Genomic DNA, 16717 nt, shown 5'->3' on the forward strand with positions numbered 1-16717 from the left:
GCGCGCTCCGAGGCTCTTCCCGGGCCCGTTGGGGGCGCGCGCTGCGTCCCCTGCAAAGCGCGAGCCGGGGCGGGGGCGCCGGAGCAAAGGAAACAAAAGGCGAAGGCGGCGGCGGCGGTCGGCGCGCACCGGGGCGGTGGTGTAGGCCGGGTCTTGGAGCCCGGCGAAGGCGGCGGCCGAATCGAGCGGGTGGCGGCAGCAGGGTGGGCCTTTTCCCAGGCCAGGCGAGGGTGGCGGCGGAGCGGCGGCGCTGCGGCCCCAGGCTCCGTGCGTTCGGAACGGAGGAAAGATGGCAGCGGCTGCACTTCCTCTTGCACTTTCACCCCTGGGGGGAGGAGAAGGAGGGGGCGATACCAACAACACCCCCCCAGCTTGCTGAAAGAAAAAAAAAAGCAGCGAGCTCGGCGTGGGGGGTCCCGTTGGCCCCGGCCCAGCACGTGCGCACCGGGCTCCTTAGCCTGGGCCGCCTAGCGCTGCAAAGTTTCCACTTTCTTTGTGCCGAGCGCCCCCCCCTCACCCAGCGGAGGATGCACGTCCCCCATTCCCTATTTATACACCCCCCCCTACAGCTCCGCTCCCCCCCCGCTTCCTGCCCCCCCCCACTCCCAAGCTTGGCCAATGCTAGCGCAGCCTGATCCCCCGCCTCCCCACCCCGCCCGCAGGGCCGGGGGCTGCAGCCTCAACACCCCCCCCCGACCCGGACCAATACGATCCAAGCGCCTAGCCAGCAAACCAGCTACAGCCGCCCCTTCGCTGCCCGCCCAGAGTGTAGGGCGAGCGTGCGGGAGGGGCAGCTAGAGCCTGTGGATCTGAACCCCCCCCCCAGCCTGCCTTGCGCACCCTCAGGTCGGGCGGGCATCAGCACTCTGCTTAGCTCTCCTTTGATGGCCGAAATCCCCAGAAGTCGGCTGAGACCTCCTTTCGCTCTGCAGCGCCAGGAAGAACGCGGAATCCTGGCCCGACGCAGGCGGAACCCTCTGCCCGCTCCGAGGCAAATGGCCTGCAAGTCTGAGTAACTAGAGAGATAGGTCGTTTCCCCCACCTACCGCTCCTTCGGCTTTGTACCCCAGGGAGCTTGAAGTCGCCAGCTCAAGGAAGCGACAGTATGATGGCGTTGGACAAGATGAATAAAACCAATGGCCCCTGCACGCCCCAGCAGTTTTGAGGAAAATTAGGGAACCTAGGACTCAAGAAGCCCCCTCGATCTTCCCCAAGCCAGCTCCATACTTATCGCCTGCAAAATGCCGGGCACTCCGACCACGGACCCCACCGCCAGGCCTGACCGCTTTGTCCCTAGCCCGCCTGAGGATGCTATCAGAGCAGGATTGGACACAGGTTCGTCTGCTGGGGCTGCCGCTGAGCCATTGGGCTCAGAGCCTGAGCCAGGAGGGAAGGCACGTGTACGGGCGCGAAGTTCCCACAGTTGCAAAAGGAGCGAAGTACGCATTCCAAACTTTACACGGTTCCAAACTGAGCGCTTCCATTAAGTGAAGCGGTGTGTGTGCAAAAGCATTCTGGGTATTAGCATGCAAATGAACGGGCCCGGCTTTTAACTCGGCTCCCTCCACCCCCTCGTTCGCCTAGCTCGCGCCTAGCCACGCGCCTCAATGAGACTTCTCGGCCTGGCACTGTAAGAGGACCCTAGTTCAAATCCTACTCCTGGGCTCTCTGGTTGTGTCTTGGTGCCAGTAACTTGGCCTCTGTGAGCCAGTTTTGCAACCTATACACCGGACAAAACATTTCAAGAGTTGAGAATTCACCCTCCTCAGACAGCACATTCCAAACTTGCTGGATAAAATGATGAATTAGGTTTGAGGAAAATTCCCTTACCCTAAGAGGAAGATGTCCTCTTAAGCCCAAATCCTGTGTAACAGCAGGCTGTTTATTGCCTTAATCTCTCAGTCACAGTACTTTGGAGGCATATTCTGAGAACTAGAAACTTTTATGGTCAGTCATGCTGTTTGGGGCTCCAAAATAGAGCATTTTACCTAGTGCTTTTTAGGCGCCTGTTCTTTCCCAGACCCAGGGCTGGGGAGCAGAAAAGAGGACAGCCTGTGCCCACTGTCACAACTCCCCAGGATAGATGTGCATGTTTGCAATTACACCAGAGAAAGTGGGAAAGTGGGTGACTTGCCCAAGGCCAAACTGTTGGTGGTAGAGTCAGGGAGTCAATCCACCTGTGTGTCCTCCCCAGAGATCTGAACCCCATCAGTGACTCCTATGAGTCAGGGACTGGATATCAGCAGGCTGTGTTTAGAAAACTGGATGGCTGCCGGGCGTGATGGTGCACGCTTTTAATCCCAGCACTCAGGAGGCAGAGGCAGGAGGATTGCTGTGAGTTCAGGACAGCCACGGCTACACAGAGAAACCCTGTCTCGAAGGGAAAAAAAAAAAAAAACTAAAAAAAAAAGAAAAAAAGAAAAAAGAAAACCAAAACAACAACAACAACAACAAAACTGGGTGGCATATCCAGAGGGTTCACTCACCCACAGTGCTCTGAGGAAAACTCAGCACACACATTAGCCCCGTTTTGCAAATGCGGATGAGTAGTAAGCCTAGTGGTTTAGGAGCCTACCTTGGAGAAGTGGCTCGAGGAAGGCACTCCAGCCAGTGTTGACCCCAGCCCAGAGCTTTGTCCTGTGTGTCACCTCGGTAAGATTCTGCAGGGGCCAGGGTTTTCTTCATAGCTATTCTCCATCTTGCCCATCTCTTGGGCCCACAGGCATCTATTTTGTGACTTTAGGCTTCCAGATGTGTTCATAAAATCTCAACGCACAGCTCAGGCTGGCCTCGAGCTTGCAGTGGTGTCCACTGTCCCCCATCAACTTCCAACGTACTGCAGTTACAGCGTGTACCACCATGGCCAGCTCCTGCATCTGACTTTGTGTGGAACCAGTAGACCTTCCATAGTCTCTACCACAAGTACTGTCTTACCAATAATTTTAAAGCTTGACACACACACACACAGAGAGAGAGACACACACACAAGAATGAGCAAACTGAGGCTCAGAGGTGTTGAATTAGGTCCAAGATGACACATCTGGGTCCAGACCAGAGCCTCCCATCTTTAAAGCTGACCTACCCGAGCGTCCATTGATTGGCTTAACAAGCCTGCCAGGCGAAACAGCTAAGCCATCTGTATTTATGAAAATTTTTTCTCCTCCACATCTGTTGACAGAGCCTGCTACCTTGTTCCCACTTTCTAGGCTACACCTTGAAGAGAAACAGCTCACAGTCCCTGCATCTGCCTCCTGCTGCTGGCCTGGTGGACCTTCTTTGGTTGCCATGGAAACTGTGTACCTCGGTTTTGGCTCCTCACCAGATGGATAGTCAACTGAAGAGTATCGTTGTCTCTCAGGCTAAGCAAAGCTGTCAAGGTCATTCACTCATTCATTCTTTAAATTGGTATTGATTGAGCACCTACTAAGCACCAGGCGCTGTTTGTTTTGTTCTGTGGGCTTCTTAGATGCTAGAAAATACAGTAGTAAGCAAACTAGACCTCAGACCTTGCCGTCAAGAATTCCAAACCCCAGAGAAGCAGACAAAAGGACACAAAACAATCTTCTCCCAGCTTTTCTACCCAGTCCAAATTCCCCTCCTCTTGGACCCCTTATCTTGGATCATCTTTGGCAAAAGCCCTGACCCACATAAACTTCTTTTCAGCTTTTATAACTTTGTTTTCCTTAATTTTTTTTCCTGATTGTAAAAACCATAGGAATTTTAGACAACATATGAAAGCAACAAGAAAATGTTAATAAGAGCGGGGCGTGGTGGTGCACGCCTTTAATCCCAGCACTCAGGAGGCAGAGGCAGGCGGAGCGCTGTGAGTTCCAGGTCAGCCTGGTCTACAAAGTGAGTCCAGGAGAGCCAAGGCTAACACAGAGAGACCCTGTCTTGAAAAACAAAAACAAAAGAAAAGAAAAGAAAAGAAAAGAAAATGTTAATAAGAACCTGTGATTTCACGACCTATTTTGGGTTTTGGTTTGGTTTGTGTTTTCTTGTTGTTGTTTTGTTTGCTTTTTGGTTTTTCGAGACAGAGTTTCTCTGTGTAGCCTTGACTGTTCTGGACTCACTTTGTAGACCAGGCTGGCCTCGAACTTACAGCGATCTGCCTGCCTCTGCCTCCGAAGTGCTGGGATTAAAGGCATGCGTCACCATGGTTTGGTTTTTCTATTGGGGTTTGTTTCTCTGTGTAGCCCTGGCTGTCCTGGAACTCAAGCTGTAGACTAGGCCAACCTCAAAACTCACAGAGATCCTCCTGCCTCTGCCTCCTGAGTGCTGTGATTAAAGGTGTGTGCCACCACTACCCAGCTGGTTTTTGTTTTTATAAAATATAGTTATTTGCCAGCAGTGGTTGCCCATGCTGGAGCCCAAGGCTCGAAAAACAAAAAACAAACCACATGCATGTCCAGTGCCTAAGGAGGTCAGAAGAGGGATCCTATCCCTGGAAGTGGATGGAGTAACAGATGGTTATGAGCTGCCTTGTGGGTTCTGGAATCAAACCCAGGTCCTTCAAAAGAGGACAAGTGCTCCTAACTGCTGAGCCATTTCTCCACCCTTCCTTCCTACACTGAGGATCGAGCACAGATCTTCACAGAAGCCAGGACAAATGCCCTATCACCCAGCCACATCCCTAGTCTCACACTGTTTTGTTTTTGCTTTGTTTTGCCTTGGGATCTCTGTTTCCAGGGCTGGAATCTCTGATTCTCCTGCTTCTGCCTCCTAGGATTACTAGATATGCACTATTCCACCATACAAACCTTTTTGCCCACAAATTTTACTTTAAATCGACAGAAAACAGTTCTGGGACTGGAAATATGGCTCAGTGAGTAAAGTGCCTGCCACACAAACAAGAGGATTTGAGTTCAATCCCCAGCACCCACACAAACCTGGGCAGGAAGACATGCACCCATAGTCCCAGTGCTGGGGAACTGGAGGGTCCCTGGGGCTTGCCAACCAGCCAGTCTAACCAATCAGTGAGTTCAAGGTTCAGTGAGAGACCCATCTCAAAAACTAAAGTGGGTTGCACTCAGGCCTGGTGGCACACACCTGTAATCCCAACACTGTGGAGGCAGAGGCAGGTGGATTCCTGTGAGTTGGAGGCCAACGTGGTCTACAAATTGAGTCCAGGACAGCCAGAGCTATATGGAAGATACTATCTCTAAGTAAATAAAACAGAAAACAAGTGGAGAGTGATGAAGGCAGACGCCCCACACTGAGCTCCGCGTGCACGTGCTCACACAGGAACACGCACGTGTGTGCAGACACACACAGAGAGCAGGTCCACACTGTGAATCCCCTACTCTCTGCTACGGAGCAATTCCGGGTGATCAAGCTCAAGGCGGGGGGGCTCCTATTTTAGTTATTTATTTATTTTTGAGACAAGGTAGTACTGGATGGTCTGGAACTTTCCGTATGGGCTAGTCTGGCCTCAGGCTTGAAGCAGTCCTTCTGTTTTCAGGTACTGGGAGTACAGGCATGTGCCATCAGGCTGGGTGTCTCAATATTACGGGTGTGTGACTGAGGCTGTAGTGACTTAGGCTTTCTCCTAAGGTGTCAACCAGATGGAGTCAAAGTCTATTTTTGACTTCTTTTTTTTTTTTTTTTAATTTAATTTTTAAATTTATGTGCATGTGTTGGTGTAGGGGTGTCAGATCTTAGAGTTACAGACAGTTGTGAGCTGCCATGTGGGTGCTGGGAACCGAACTAGGGTCCCCTGGAAAAGCAGGCAGTGCTCTTAACCACTGAGCCATCTCTCCAGCCCCTATTTTTGACTTCTTTAGAGGCAATCCCTTGGTCTCTTCCTCCCTCTTAGTCACGCACATGTTCAAAGGAGTAGAGTCCAATAAAAATAAACACAAAAAGCAACAACTTAAAAATAAGTTTTGAGCCGGGCGTGTTGGCTCACGCTTTTAATCCCAGCACTCGGGAGGCAGAGGCAGGCGGATCACTGTGAGTTCGAGGCCAGCCAAGGCTACATAGAGAAACCCTGTCTCATAAAACCAAAAAAAAAAAAAAAAAAGTTTTGTTGCTGGCTGTGGTAGTGCACGCCTTTAATCTCAGCACTTGGGAGGCAGAGGCAGAGGCAGAGGCAGAAGCAGGCAGATCATGGTAAATTTGAGGCCAGCCTGGTCTAAAACAAGTCTAAGACAGTCAAGGCTACACAGAGAAGCCCTGTCTCAAAAATATTTATTAAAATTAATTAAGTTTTGTTAAGCTGGGCATGGTGATGCACACCTGGCTCTTTTCCCCATCCTTCATCTCCCTGGTTTCACGTACTATTACTAAAATAGAAGAGAAAGAATAATAGACTGAGCCAGGTGGCGCATGCCTTTAATCCCAGCACTCAGGAGGCAGAGGCAGGAGGATCACTGTGAGTTTGCAGCAAGCCTGGTCTACAAAGCAAGTCCAGGATAGCCACGGCTACACAGGGAAACCTCAGGAGGCAGATCACTCTGAGTTTGAGGCCAGCCTGGTCTACAAAGCGATTCTGGGACAGCCAGGACTACTACAAGAGAAACCTTGTCTCAAAAAACAGAACAAGCTGGGCGTGGTGGCGCACGCCTTTAATCCCAGCACTCGGGAGGCAGAGGCAGGCGGATAGCTGTGAGTTCGAGGCCAGCCTGGTCTACAAAGTGAGTCCAGGATGGCCAAGGCTACACAGAGAAACTCTGTCTCGAAAAACCAAAAAAAAAAAAAAAAAAAAAAAAAAAAAAGAACAAAACAAACAAACCAAAAATAGCACCAGGGCCGGGTGTGGTGGCATATGCCTTTAATCTCAGCACTCAGGAGGCTGAGACAGAGGCAAGTGGATTGCTGTGAGTTTGAGGCCAGCCTGGTCTACAAAGTGAGTCCAGGACAGCCAAGGCTATACAGAGAAACCCTGTCTCAAAAAAAAAAAAAAAAAAAAAAAAAAAAAAAGCACCAGGTGCTGGGACTAAGAGATTGAGAGGTAAGCCGGGCGTGGTGGCGCACGCCTTTAATCCCAGCACTCGGGAGGCAGAGGCAGGCGGATCGCTGTGAGTTCGAGGCCAGCCTGGTCTACAAAGCGAGTCCATGATGGCCAAGGCTACACAGAGAAACCCTGTCTCGAAAAACAAAAAAAAAAAAAAAAAAGTGATTGAGAGGTAATAAGCCACATGGCATAAGTAAATGGCTTAATTTAAGTTATAAGAGATAGTTAGTGGCTGGAGAGATGGCTCAGAGGTTAAGAGCACTGGCTGCCCTTCCAAAGGTCTTGAATTCAAGTCCCAGCAACTGCATGGTGGTTCACCGCCATCTATAATGAGCTAAGGCCAAGCTTTCACATATTAATAAAAAGTCTCCAACTCATTATTTGGGAGCTGGAGATACAAAGAAAGTCCAGTTATAACATAGGGAGTTCAAGGCTAATGCAAATTATATGAGATCTTGTCTGAAAAAGAAAGGAGAAACTTGGATGGTCATGATGTGTGCAGATGTGCTCAGACAGGCAACTTCCTGGTGTCATTTTGCACCTTGCTATGACTGCAGAACCAAGGGTGTCTCTAGCCTCCCACCAGAAGAGCCAACACTGGGGAAACTGGGGCAGCTTTAGAAAAGGGTTTGGGTTGAGAAAAATTAATTATGCAGAATATAGTTCAATCTTATAAACCTTCATTAAATTTAAAAAGCAAGCATATTATTGTTGTTGTTGTTACAAAGATGAAGATGATGATGATGATGATGATGATTACAAAGCTAAGCAACAGGCTGGAGAAATGGCTCAGCAATTGAGAGCAATGGATGCTCTTGCAGAGGACCAGAGTTCAATTCCTAGCACCCATACGGCAGCTCACAACTGTCTGTAACTCCAGTTCCAGGAGAGCTTCTGACCTTCTTCTGACCTCTGCAGGCCAGGCACTGCATACACTTTTGTTGTTTTGTTTTTGTTTTGGGGCTTTTTTTTTTTTTTTGAGACAGGGTTTCTCTGTGTAGCCTTCTCAGGAGCCTGCCTTGGCTTTCCATGTCTACCAGTGTCTCTCTAATTCTCTGTGAGTTCGAGGCCAGCTTGGTCTACATAGGTCCAGGACAGCCAGGGCTACACAGAGAAACCCTGTCTCAAAAAACCAAAACAAATAAACAAAAAACTTAAAGATAAAAGAGGTGTGGTTAAATATGGTTATATTTTTTGTATATATGCATGAAATTCTCAAGGATTCTCAAGGATGAAGAAAAACTTAAAACCAGGAACTAGTAGCCATGTATAGTGATGTTTCTTTGCTTGCAGCCTTCCACAGGCTAAGGCAGAGAATCTCAATTCAAGGGCAGCCCAGTTCACACACTGGGTTCCATCGCAGTCTGAGGAGAAGGAAAGAGGTGTGAATATAAAAGCTGGAGGGACAGAAAGTCTGCTGTGAGCTTTTATCTCCTGGAACTATCAGAGAGGCCACACCCATGACACTTCAACAGCATAACTACATAGACCCGAACAAGGACAACACCAGTAGACACGGAATAGGGAAATCTCATGGGGCCTCATGCCTAAATACAGAACTACAGGGAACTACGGAGTCTGAGAACAGGAGAAACAGCCTCCCCAGGGAGGAGCGCACCAATTGATTATCCAACATTAACTGATCAGCTCTGAAAACATACATACGAGCAACACTAAATGAACTGAGCAGGTTGTATTTATATATTCATATACACATGTAACAACAGTTAAAGAGAAAGAGGCCAAGAATCTAAGAAAGTAAGGAAGGAGGAAAAGAAAGGGGAAAATGACACAGTTAGGTCTTACTTTCTTTTTTAAAATTTTGTTTTGTTTTTTTGTTTCTAAGACATGGTTTCTCTGTGTAGCCCTGGCTGTCCTGGACTCCCTTTGTAGACCAAACTGGCCTTGAACTCACAGAGATCTGCCTGCCTCTGCCTCTCAAGTGCTGGGATCAAAGGTGTGTGTCACCCAGCTACATCTTACTTTCAAATAAAAAATATACATGTATTTTGGAGACATGGATTTACTGTGTAACCATGGCTGTCCCGGAACTTGCTCTGTAGACCAGTCTGTTCTAGAACTCACACCTGCCTCTGCCTCATGAGTGCTGGGATTAAAGGTGTGTGCCACCATGCCCAGGATTTTTTTTTTTTTTTTTTTTTTTTGAGATGAGGTCACATGTAACATAGGCAGCCCTTGAACCTCTGATTCTCCTGCCTCCACCTCCTAAGTGTTGAAATTATAGGCACATCTGAGATACGTGCTTTATTTGAGGTAATCTATCCAGGAGCTCACTATGTAGCCCAGACTAACTCTAAACCCACAGCCATCTGTCTCAGACTCCCAAGTGCTGAAATTACAGGTGTGAGCCACCGCACCCAGCTTCACAGGTATTTTCTTGTTCTATGGAAAAAACAGGATCTCCCTGTAACAAGCAGGTGCTACCAAGTGGACCTGGGATATGGCAGGAGAGAGATGAATTTAAGGACCTAGACTTGCTCCTGATATGCATACTTAATAACACTAGGGACCATATCTGACTCACTCTCTGTTGTCCCCAGACCTGCCAAAGTGCCAGGCACCAACAGTAAGTGATGACTGGACGGATACAATGGCCACACAACATTCTGAAGGTGAGTGTTACCTTTTGGCAGGCACACTATAGACAGTGTGTTCCAGCCAGTGTTGGAACCAGAAACCAGTTAACTTAGCTGCAGGCCTTAGGTGACAGATTTGTAGGGTGACCTCTCCTCGCAGAGGAGAGCCTTGATGTCTCACTGCTGTCATCCAGCTAATCCCAGGAGCACTGGGTTAGGAAGCTGCTGATTTGATTTTATCTGTCTTTTAAGATTGATCTTTGATCATGCTCCTTTCCAGTCCGACTTCCAGCTTCTTCTTCCCTTCTCCATTACTAATGGTGCTGGATCAAGTTACCTCATTATTCCTTAATTTATTTATGAAAAGGCTGAGGTTAAAGAAAAGAAGCAAACCCCGGGGGTCCTTCGGGAACTTTCTATAAAAGCTTTTCTTTCCCTTTCTCCTCCCTTCAGTCAGATACAATTTCTCATCGTTACCCCTGGCAAGCTGGAATAGATTTTATTTACAAACTTATATAAATAAACCTTTCTCTGGGCTGGGTGGAGGCCATCCGTATGGGGTAAGGCTGTTCTGTCCATTCCCTGTGGATTATTTTATCTACAAGAATTCACTTACACAGAGCAAGCGGCTTTCAGAACAGCAAAGCAGTCCCGGGCATGCTGGTACCTCATGTTAAACACTCGAAGAAGAGGAGTGTTTTTAAAATTTAAAATTTATTGCGACACAATAATTGTGGGTGCATTAATAGCGTATGAAATGGAAACAGAAATATGCAGCATGCCAATGAGATGGCTCAGTGGGTAATGGTGCCTCCTGCCAAGGCTGAGGATCCAAGTCTGATCTTCACATGGGCACAAACCTCCAGAGACAGGGGCCTGGAGACATGGCTCAGCAGTTAAGAACACTGGCTGCTCTTCCAGGGGATCCAGGTTTGATTCCCAGCAACCACATGGCAATTTACAACTCTCAGTAACTTCACTTATCTCATACATTAAAATTATATATACCATCTTGAAAACCAAAAAAAAACCATATATATACATAGATAGCTATCTATATCAGAGACACAACACACTCTAAAACATATAATTATTTAAAATTTAAAGAGAAAGTAGAACCAAGCAAAATACGCTAAAAATTTTTTTAAATCTAAAAAAGTATCTCAGCACTTAGGAGGCTGAGGCAGGTGGACCTCTGTGAGTTTGAAGCCAGCCTGGTCTACAAGAGCAAGTTCCAGAACAGCCAGGATGCTGGGTGTGGTGGCTCACACCTATAATCCCAGCAGTCAGGAGGCAGAGGCAGGTGGATCGCTGTGAGTTGGAGGCCAGCCTGGTCTACAAAGTGAGTCTAGGACAGCCCAAGGCTACACAGAGAAACCTTGTCTCAGAAAAACCACAAACAAATAAGACAAACAAAGTAGAGTCAAAAGTGAACCGTGGGCTAGGAGTAGTGGTGTATTCCTTTAACCCTAGCAGTGAGACAAAGGATCTGGGTGAGTTCTGGGCCAGCCTGGTCTACAAAAGTTCCAGGTCACCCAAAGCTGCATAGTGAGATAAAGGAAAATCCTGCCCCCCCCCCCCCAAAAAAAAAAGCTCAACTAAACAATTACATAACAACAAGGTGAAAGGCTCCTTTAAATCCTATAGGAGACTGAGCACTTTCCAGCACTGCCAGTAGCTGGCATTACAGGAAAAATCTTGCTTTGAGATTCATTATTTCCTTTTTGTTTTTGTGGTTTTTCAAAAAACAGGGTTTCTCTGTGTAGCCTTGGCTGTCCTGGACTCTAGTTGTACACCAGGCTGGCCTCAAACTCACAGAGATCTGCCTACCTCTGTCTCCTGACTGCTGGGATTAGAGGCCCCTGTCACTACTGCCCAGTTTGTTTATTTTATTTTATTTTTCTGGCCTGGTGTGTGACTACCTTGAATGCAGGGGACCCTAGCACCACCAGAATGTTCGTGTTCTTTTATAATTATGCTTCTCTTAATGTACTTCTAACGAGCTGCATAAATGGCATCACTACAATTCTGGTTGCCCATCTAACAAGCCCGGGACACTCTTTCAGTCAGACCACATGTGCACATTTCAGTAGCTATACCCTATTTTACAGGACAGAGGTGTTTCTATATTTATCTGTTCCATTCTAATGAGTGTTAACATAATTTCCAATTTTTCAACATTACAGCTGGTGCAAGTAACGGTTCTCTCTGGAGTTCCTCATTCAAGCCATGCATTAATTGTGGCGTTTTTTTAAATCCATCCAACAAACCCTGGACATTATTCTTGCAGTCAGATCACATGTGCACACTTCAGTGGCTGTAATTCTATTTTACAGGGCAGAGTTTTTTTTTTTTCTTTTCTTTCTCATCTAATGAGTGTTAACATAATTTCCAATTTTTCAACATTACAGCCGTTGCAAGTAACGGTTCTTTCTGGAGTTCCTCATTCAATTCGCGCTTTAATTGTGGCTCCGTTCAGTGCCCCCCTCTTTCCTCGGGGTTTTTGGTAAACAAAGGATCCCTCAAAACAGTTTTTTTGTCGACCCCCATGCCCAGAGGCTGCAGACCGGGCTCTTGTCAACCAAGAAAGCCGCGGTCACTGGGGCATCTCCCCAGATGAGAAAAGGGGGGCCCAAAGTATCTGCACGCACTTTGCTGGGCGCCGGCGCGGGGGGTAGGGGGCGGGTAGGTCTTTCGCAGCCCGCACGCTCCGCACGGAGCGGTCCCGGCCAGCGCAGGTCCGGCGGGGTGGGGCCGAGCTGCGCGCGACCCTCGGCGCGCTCCGGGAAGCCCGCCCGAGTGACCGCTCTGGTCACCGCGGCCGCGTGCTCTATGACACCGCTCGGGCTGGCGGAACAGGGAGGAGTCGGTGGAGAAGGCGGAGACCGCCGGGCCCCGTGCGCGTCGGCGCGGGCCTCGCGAGGAACCGTGTCGCGAGAATTGGCGAGTCGCGCGCCTGCGCACTGCGGCGGTGGCGGTGGCGCGGTCGGAGCGTGAGGGCATCTGGCTGAGTGTGAAGGCCAGCGCGGCCCCCAGCCCTCGCCACCATGAGCGGGACCTTAGCGAAGATCGCGGAGATCGAAGCCGAGGTAAAGGGCGCAGTGGGCGCTTCCCTTCCGGCCCGAGCGTCACGTCCCTGGCGGTGTCGCTGCTCCGGTGTACCGCCCGCGGCGCCAGGGCCCCTATTCCTGCACGGTTTCCGCCCCGGTGCCACCAATTCCCATCAGCTGTCTCAGTCCAAGCTTGCACTACCTCAGCCCCTTCCCGTCAGGCCTCCCTCTGAGCCGCTCCTCATGGGCCTGGGCACCTAGCTTCCATTAGCCAGCTCCGTCTCCCGCCCGCTGTCCCCTCGCGCCTCTCTGCTCTGCCTCCCACACCCCTCGTCCCACACCCAGCCCTTGGCCGGTACTCGCTCCGGTATTCGGCGCATGTCTCGACATCGTTTCTGTTTTTCTTGCTTTTCTCTGAGCCACACCGACTTCTGTTCCAGACTCCGTGACCTGAGTCTTGTCTTGTGATTGCTTGCTTACTCGCCACTCAAACCTTGATGGTCTCTTTTTGCAGGTTATTGATTGTGGCGGTAGAATCGAAGTAAATTGATTCTACCCGGATAATGTGTGTGATGCTTTTGTTTTTTGGTTTTTTGGTTTTTCGAGACACGGTTTCTCTGTGTAGCCTTGGCTGTCGTAGACTCGCTTTGTAGACCAGGCTGGCCTCGAACTCACAGTGATCCGCCTGCCTCTGCCTCCCGAGTGCTGGGATTAAAGGCATGTGCCACCACGCCCGGCTTTTGTGATGCTTTTTTAAAATCAGTTAAATGGTGACTTTGTTGTAGACCAGGTACAGTGGAAGCGAATCCTCAGGTGGATTTTAGTTCCATCTGTGGATAGGATTTGGAGTGACCTTGGTCCTGTCACTTTGGGCCTCTTTTGTTTCTTCTGTGGTGAAGGAAATGACCTGGATGGTGAGGAGAGGGAATTGAGTTTATTTCTATTTTTATGTGTGGGAGGTCAGAGAATAACTTAGAGGAATCATTCTGTCCTCCTGCCGTATGAGTTCCGGCTTTGAGAGTTCTGGTCTCCAGGCTTGGCAGCAAGTCCACTTTTTGAGCCTGCTAACTGGCCTGGACTCCTTGCTCCTTTTTTTTGTCTCCTCTCTTCTCTTTTCTTTCTTTCTTTTGGAGACAGGGTCTTTACACAGCTCTTTTTTTTTTTTTTTTTTTTTTTTTTTTTTTTTTTTTTTTTTTTTTTTTTATTAATTTATTCTTGTTACATCTCAATGTTTATCCCATCCCTTGTATCCTCCCATTCCTCCCCCCCCCCCCATTTTCCCATTATTCCCCTCCCCTATGACTGTTCCTGAGGGGGATTACGTCCCCCTATATATTCTCATAGGGTATCAAGTCTCTTCTTGGCTACTTGCTGTCCTTCCTCTGAGTGCTTTACACAGCTCTTGCTGCCCTGGAACTCACTATGTAGATCAGGCTGTCCTTGAACTCAGAGAGATCCCACTCTACCTTCAGAGTGCTGGAATTTGCCAGGCTTGAATATTTCTTTTCTTTTTTTTTTTTAAATATTTAGGTGGAGCTCAGGAGGCAGGCAGCAGTAGAGGCAGGTGGGACTCTGAGTTCAGTGCCAACCTGGTTTATGTAGGAGGTTCTAGGTCAGTCAGGACTACATGGACCCTGTCTGAAAAAAAATTAAAATGGGCATACTGACAGTAGGAAGGACCTAGAAAAACAAAACATAATGTTCTTAGCTATTTTCTTGTAATTTCTTTATCTTTAGCGCATTGGTTGGTATTTTGCCCTAATGTATGTCTGTGGGAGGGTGTCGGATCCCCTGGCATTGGAATTACAGGCAGGTGTGAGCTGCCAGGTGGGTGCTGGGAATTGAAGCCTGGTCCTCTGGAAGGGCAGCCAGTGCTTTTGAGTGCTGAGACATCATCCTCCAGCCCTGCTCTCAACTTGTGGGTGCGTGCGCGATACTTTTTTCTTTTTTATTCAGGATCCTTTATCTCTCTGAAATGCTGCAGATTTATGGCTGTGATTCTTCCCTCGTAGATGGCTCGGACTCAGAAGAACAAGGCTACCGCCCATCACCTCGGGCTGCTTAAGGCCCGACTTGCTAAGCTTCGAAGAGAACTCATTACTCCGAAAGGTGGCGGTGGCGGGGGCCCAGGAGAAGGTCTGTGCTTCCATGTAATATGTCTGCATATATACTATGTTTGTGTAGTTTCTATTAAGCTAACATAAGTATGTAGTGTGTGTGTGTTGTATATTCCTGTGCCTGTAAAAGTTTGTTTTTCCTTTGGAGACAAGATCTTACTATATACTTTTTTTTTTTTTTTTTTTTTTTTGAGAGACAGGGTTTCTCTGTGTAGCCTTGGCCATCCTGGACTCACTTTGTAGACCAGGCTGGCCTCGAACTCACAGCAATTCGCCTGCCTCTGCCTCCTGAGTGCTGGGATTAAAGGCGTGCGCCACCACACCCGGCTACTATATACCTTTTGACTGTCCTAGAACTCACTATATTGTCTAGGCTGGTCTTGAAGTCACAAAGATCCACCTGCCTCTGCCTCCTGAATGTGAGATTAAAGGCATGCACCACTATGCCCAGCTTCTGTGCATGTGTTTATGTGCCTGGGAAGGCCAGACATCACTGCTTTTAATTTTTTTTTTTTTTTTTTTAAGATTTATTTATTATTTATACAATGTTCTGCCCACATGTGTGCCTGCAGTCCAGAAGAGGGCACCAGATCTCATTATAGATGGTTGTGAGCCACCATGTGGTTGCTGGGAATTGAACTCAGGACCTTTGGAAGAACAGACAATGCTCTTAACCTCTGAGCCATCTCTCCAGCCCCTGACATCGCTGTTTTTTACTTTTATTTACTTCCTTACTGATCCTGGAACTCACCAATTCAGCTAGACTAGCTTATTCATCAAGCTCTGGAGATCTGTCTATAAGCAAGCAGTGGGGTTGCAGGTGTGTGTGGTTGTTGGCCAGGCCTTTTCATGGGTGCTAAGAATCCACAATCAGGTCCTCATGCTTGGGTGGCAGGTACTGTATGGCACACTAATACTGACTGAGCCACCTCCCTAGCCCTATTATTTGCTTTTAAAAGATTTATTTATTTATGTATATGAGCACTATTTGCATGTATGCCTGCATGACAAAAGAGGTCATCAGATCTCATGATTGATGGTTGTGAGCCACCATGTGGTTGCTGAGAATTGAACTCAGGACCTCTGGGTGAGCAGCCAGTGCTCTTAGCCTATGAGTCATCTCTCTAGCTCTATTGCCTCGCACTCCCCCCCCCCCCCCCGACTTCCTCACCCCCGTTTTGGTTTTTTTCTTTTTGGTTTTTGAGACAGAGTTTCTCTGTGTAGCCCTGGCTGTCCTAGAACTCGCTTTGTAGACCAGGCTCGCTTCAGACTCACAGAGATTTGCCTGCCTCTGTCTTCTGGGTGCGGGGATTAAATGTGTGCACCACCACTAACTGGCTATCTCCAAAATTTTTAAACATTTAAATTTTATTTATTTTGTGTGTGATTAATATTTTAGCTGGATAGTGGTGGCTCATGCCTTTGATATCTGTATTCAAGAGGCAAAGGCAGGCAGACCTTTGAGTCTGAGGCTAGTCTGGTATATAGAGTGAGTTCTTGGACAGCCAGGGTACACAGAGAAATCCTGTCTTGAAAAACAAAACAACAACAACAACAAAAACAAAAACAAAACAACAAAAACAAAATTCATCAAAGTGTGTTTCCATTTTCCAAGCCTATCATTTTCATGGTGCTGGGGATCAAACCCAGGACCTCATACTTGCTAGGCTGGTGTCTAATTACTGTCTCCAGAGCCTAAGCCTAAAGTTTTGTTTTGTATCTGTATCTATATCTGTCTGTCTGTCTGTCTGTCTGTCTATCTACCTATGAATGATAGTAGTACTGAGGCTTGACGCTAGGGGCCTTGTTTATGTTGGGCCACATGTTCTACCACTGAGCTACATGCCAACTCCTTAAGTCTGAACTTTTGAATTATATTATCATATTTATTTTGCTGGTTTCAGAGATAGCTGAATATTATCTAAATGAATAGTAGTTTTATTTTTATCACATACCGGTCAAAAATGACTTATTGAGATATGTAAACCTATACTTTAA

General features: G+C 47.9%; 1 protein-coding gene across 1 annotated transcript in view; it reads left to right on the forward strand.

Annotated features, from left to right (window-relative positions):
* The first annotated feature begins 12492 nt into the window (after positions 1-12492).
* The window catches only part of Drg1 (developmentally regulated GTP binding protein 1), a 20207-nt gene continuing 15982 nt past the window's right edge, over positions 12493-16717 (forward strand). The window contains exons 1-2 of the mRNA XM_051165284.1: positions 12493-12641; positions 14615-14738. Of these exons, the coding sequence (XP_051021241.1) occupies positions 12600-12641; positions 14615-14738 (166 nt within the window). The 5' untranslated portion in view covers positions 12493-12599. The remainder of the gene's footprint in view (positions 12642-14614; positions 14739-16717) is intronic.

The sequence above is a fragment of the Acomys russatus genome, chromosome 22 (assembly GCF_903995435.1).
Source record: "Acomys russatus chromosome 22, mAcoRus1.1, whole genome shotgun sequence".
NCBI classification, from domain to species: domain Eukaryota; kingdom Metazoa; phylum Chordata; class Mammalia; order Rodentia; family Muridae; genus Acomys; species Acomys russatus.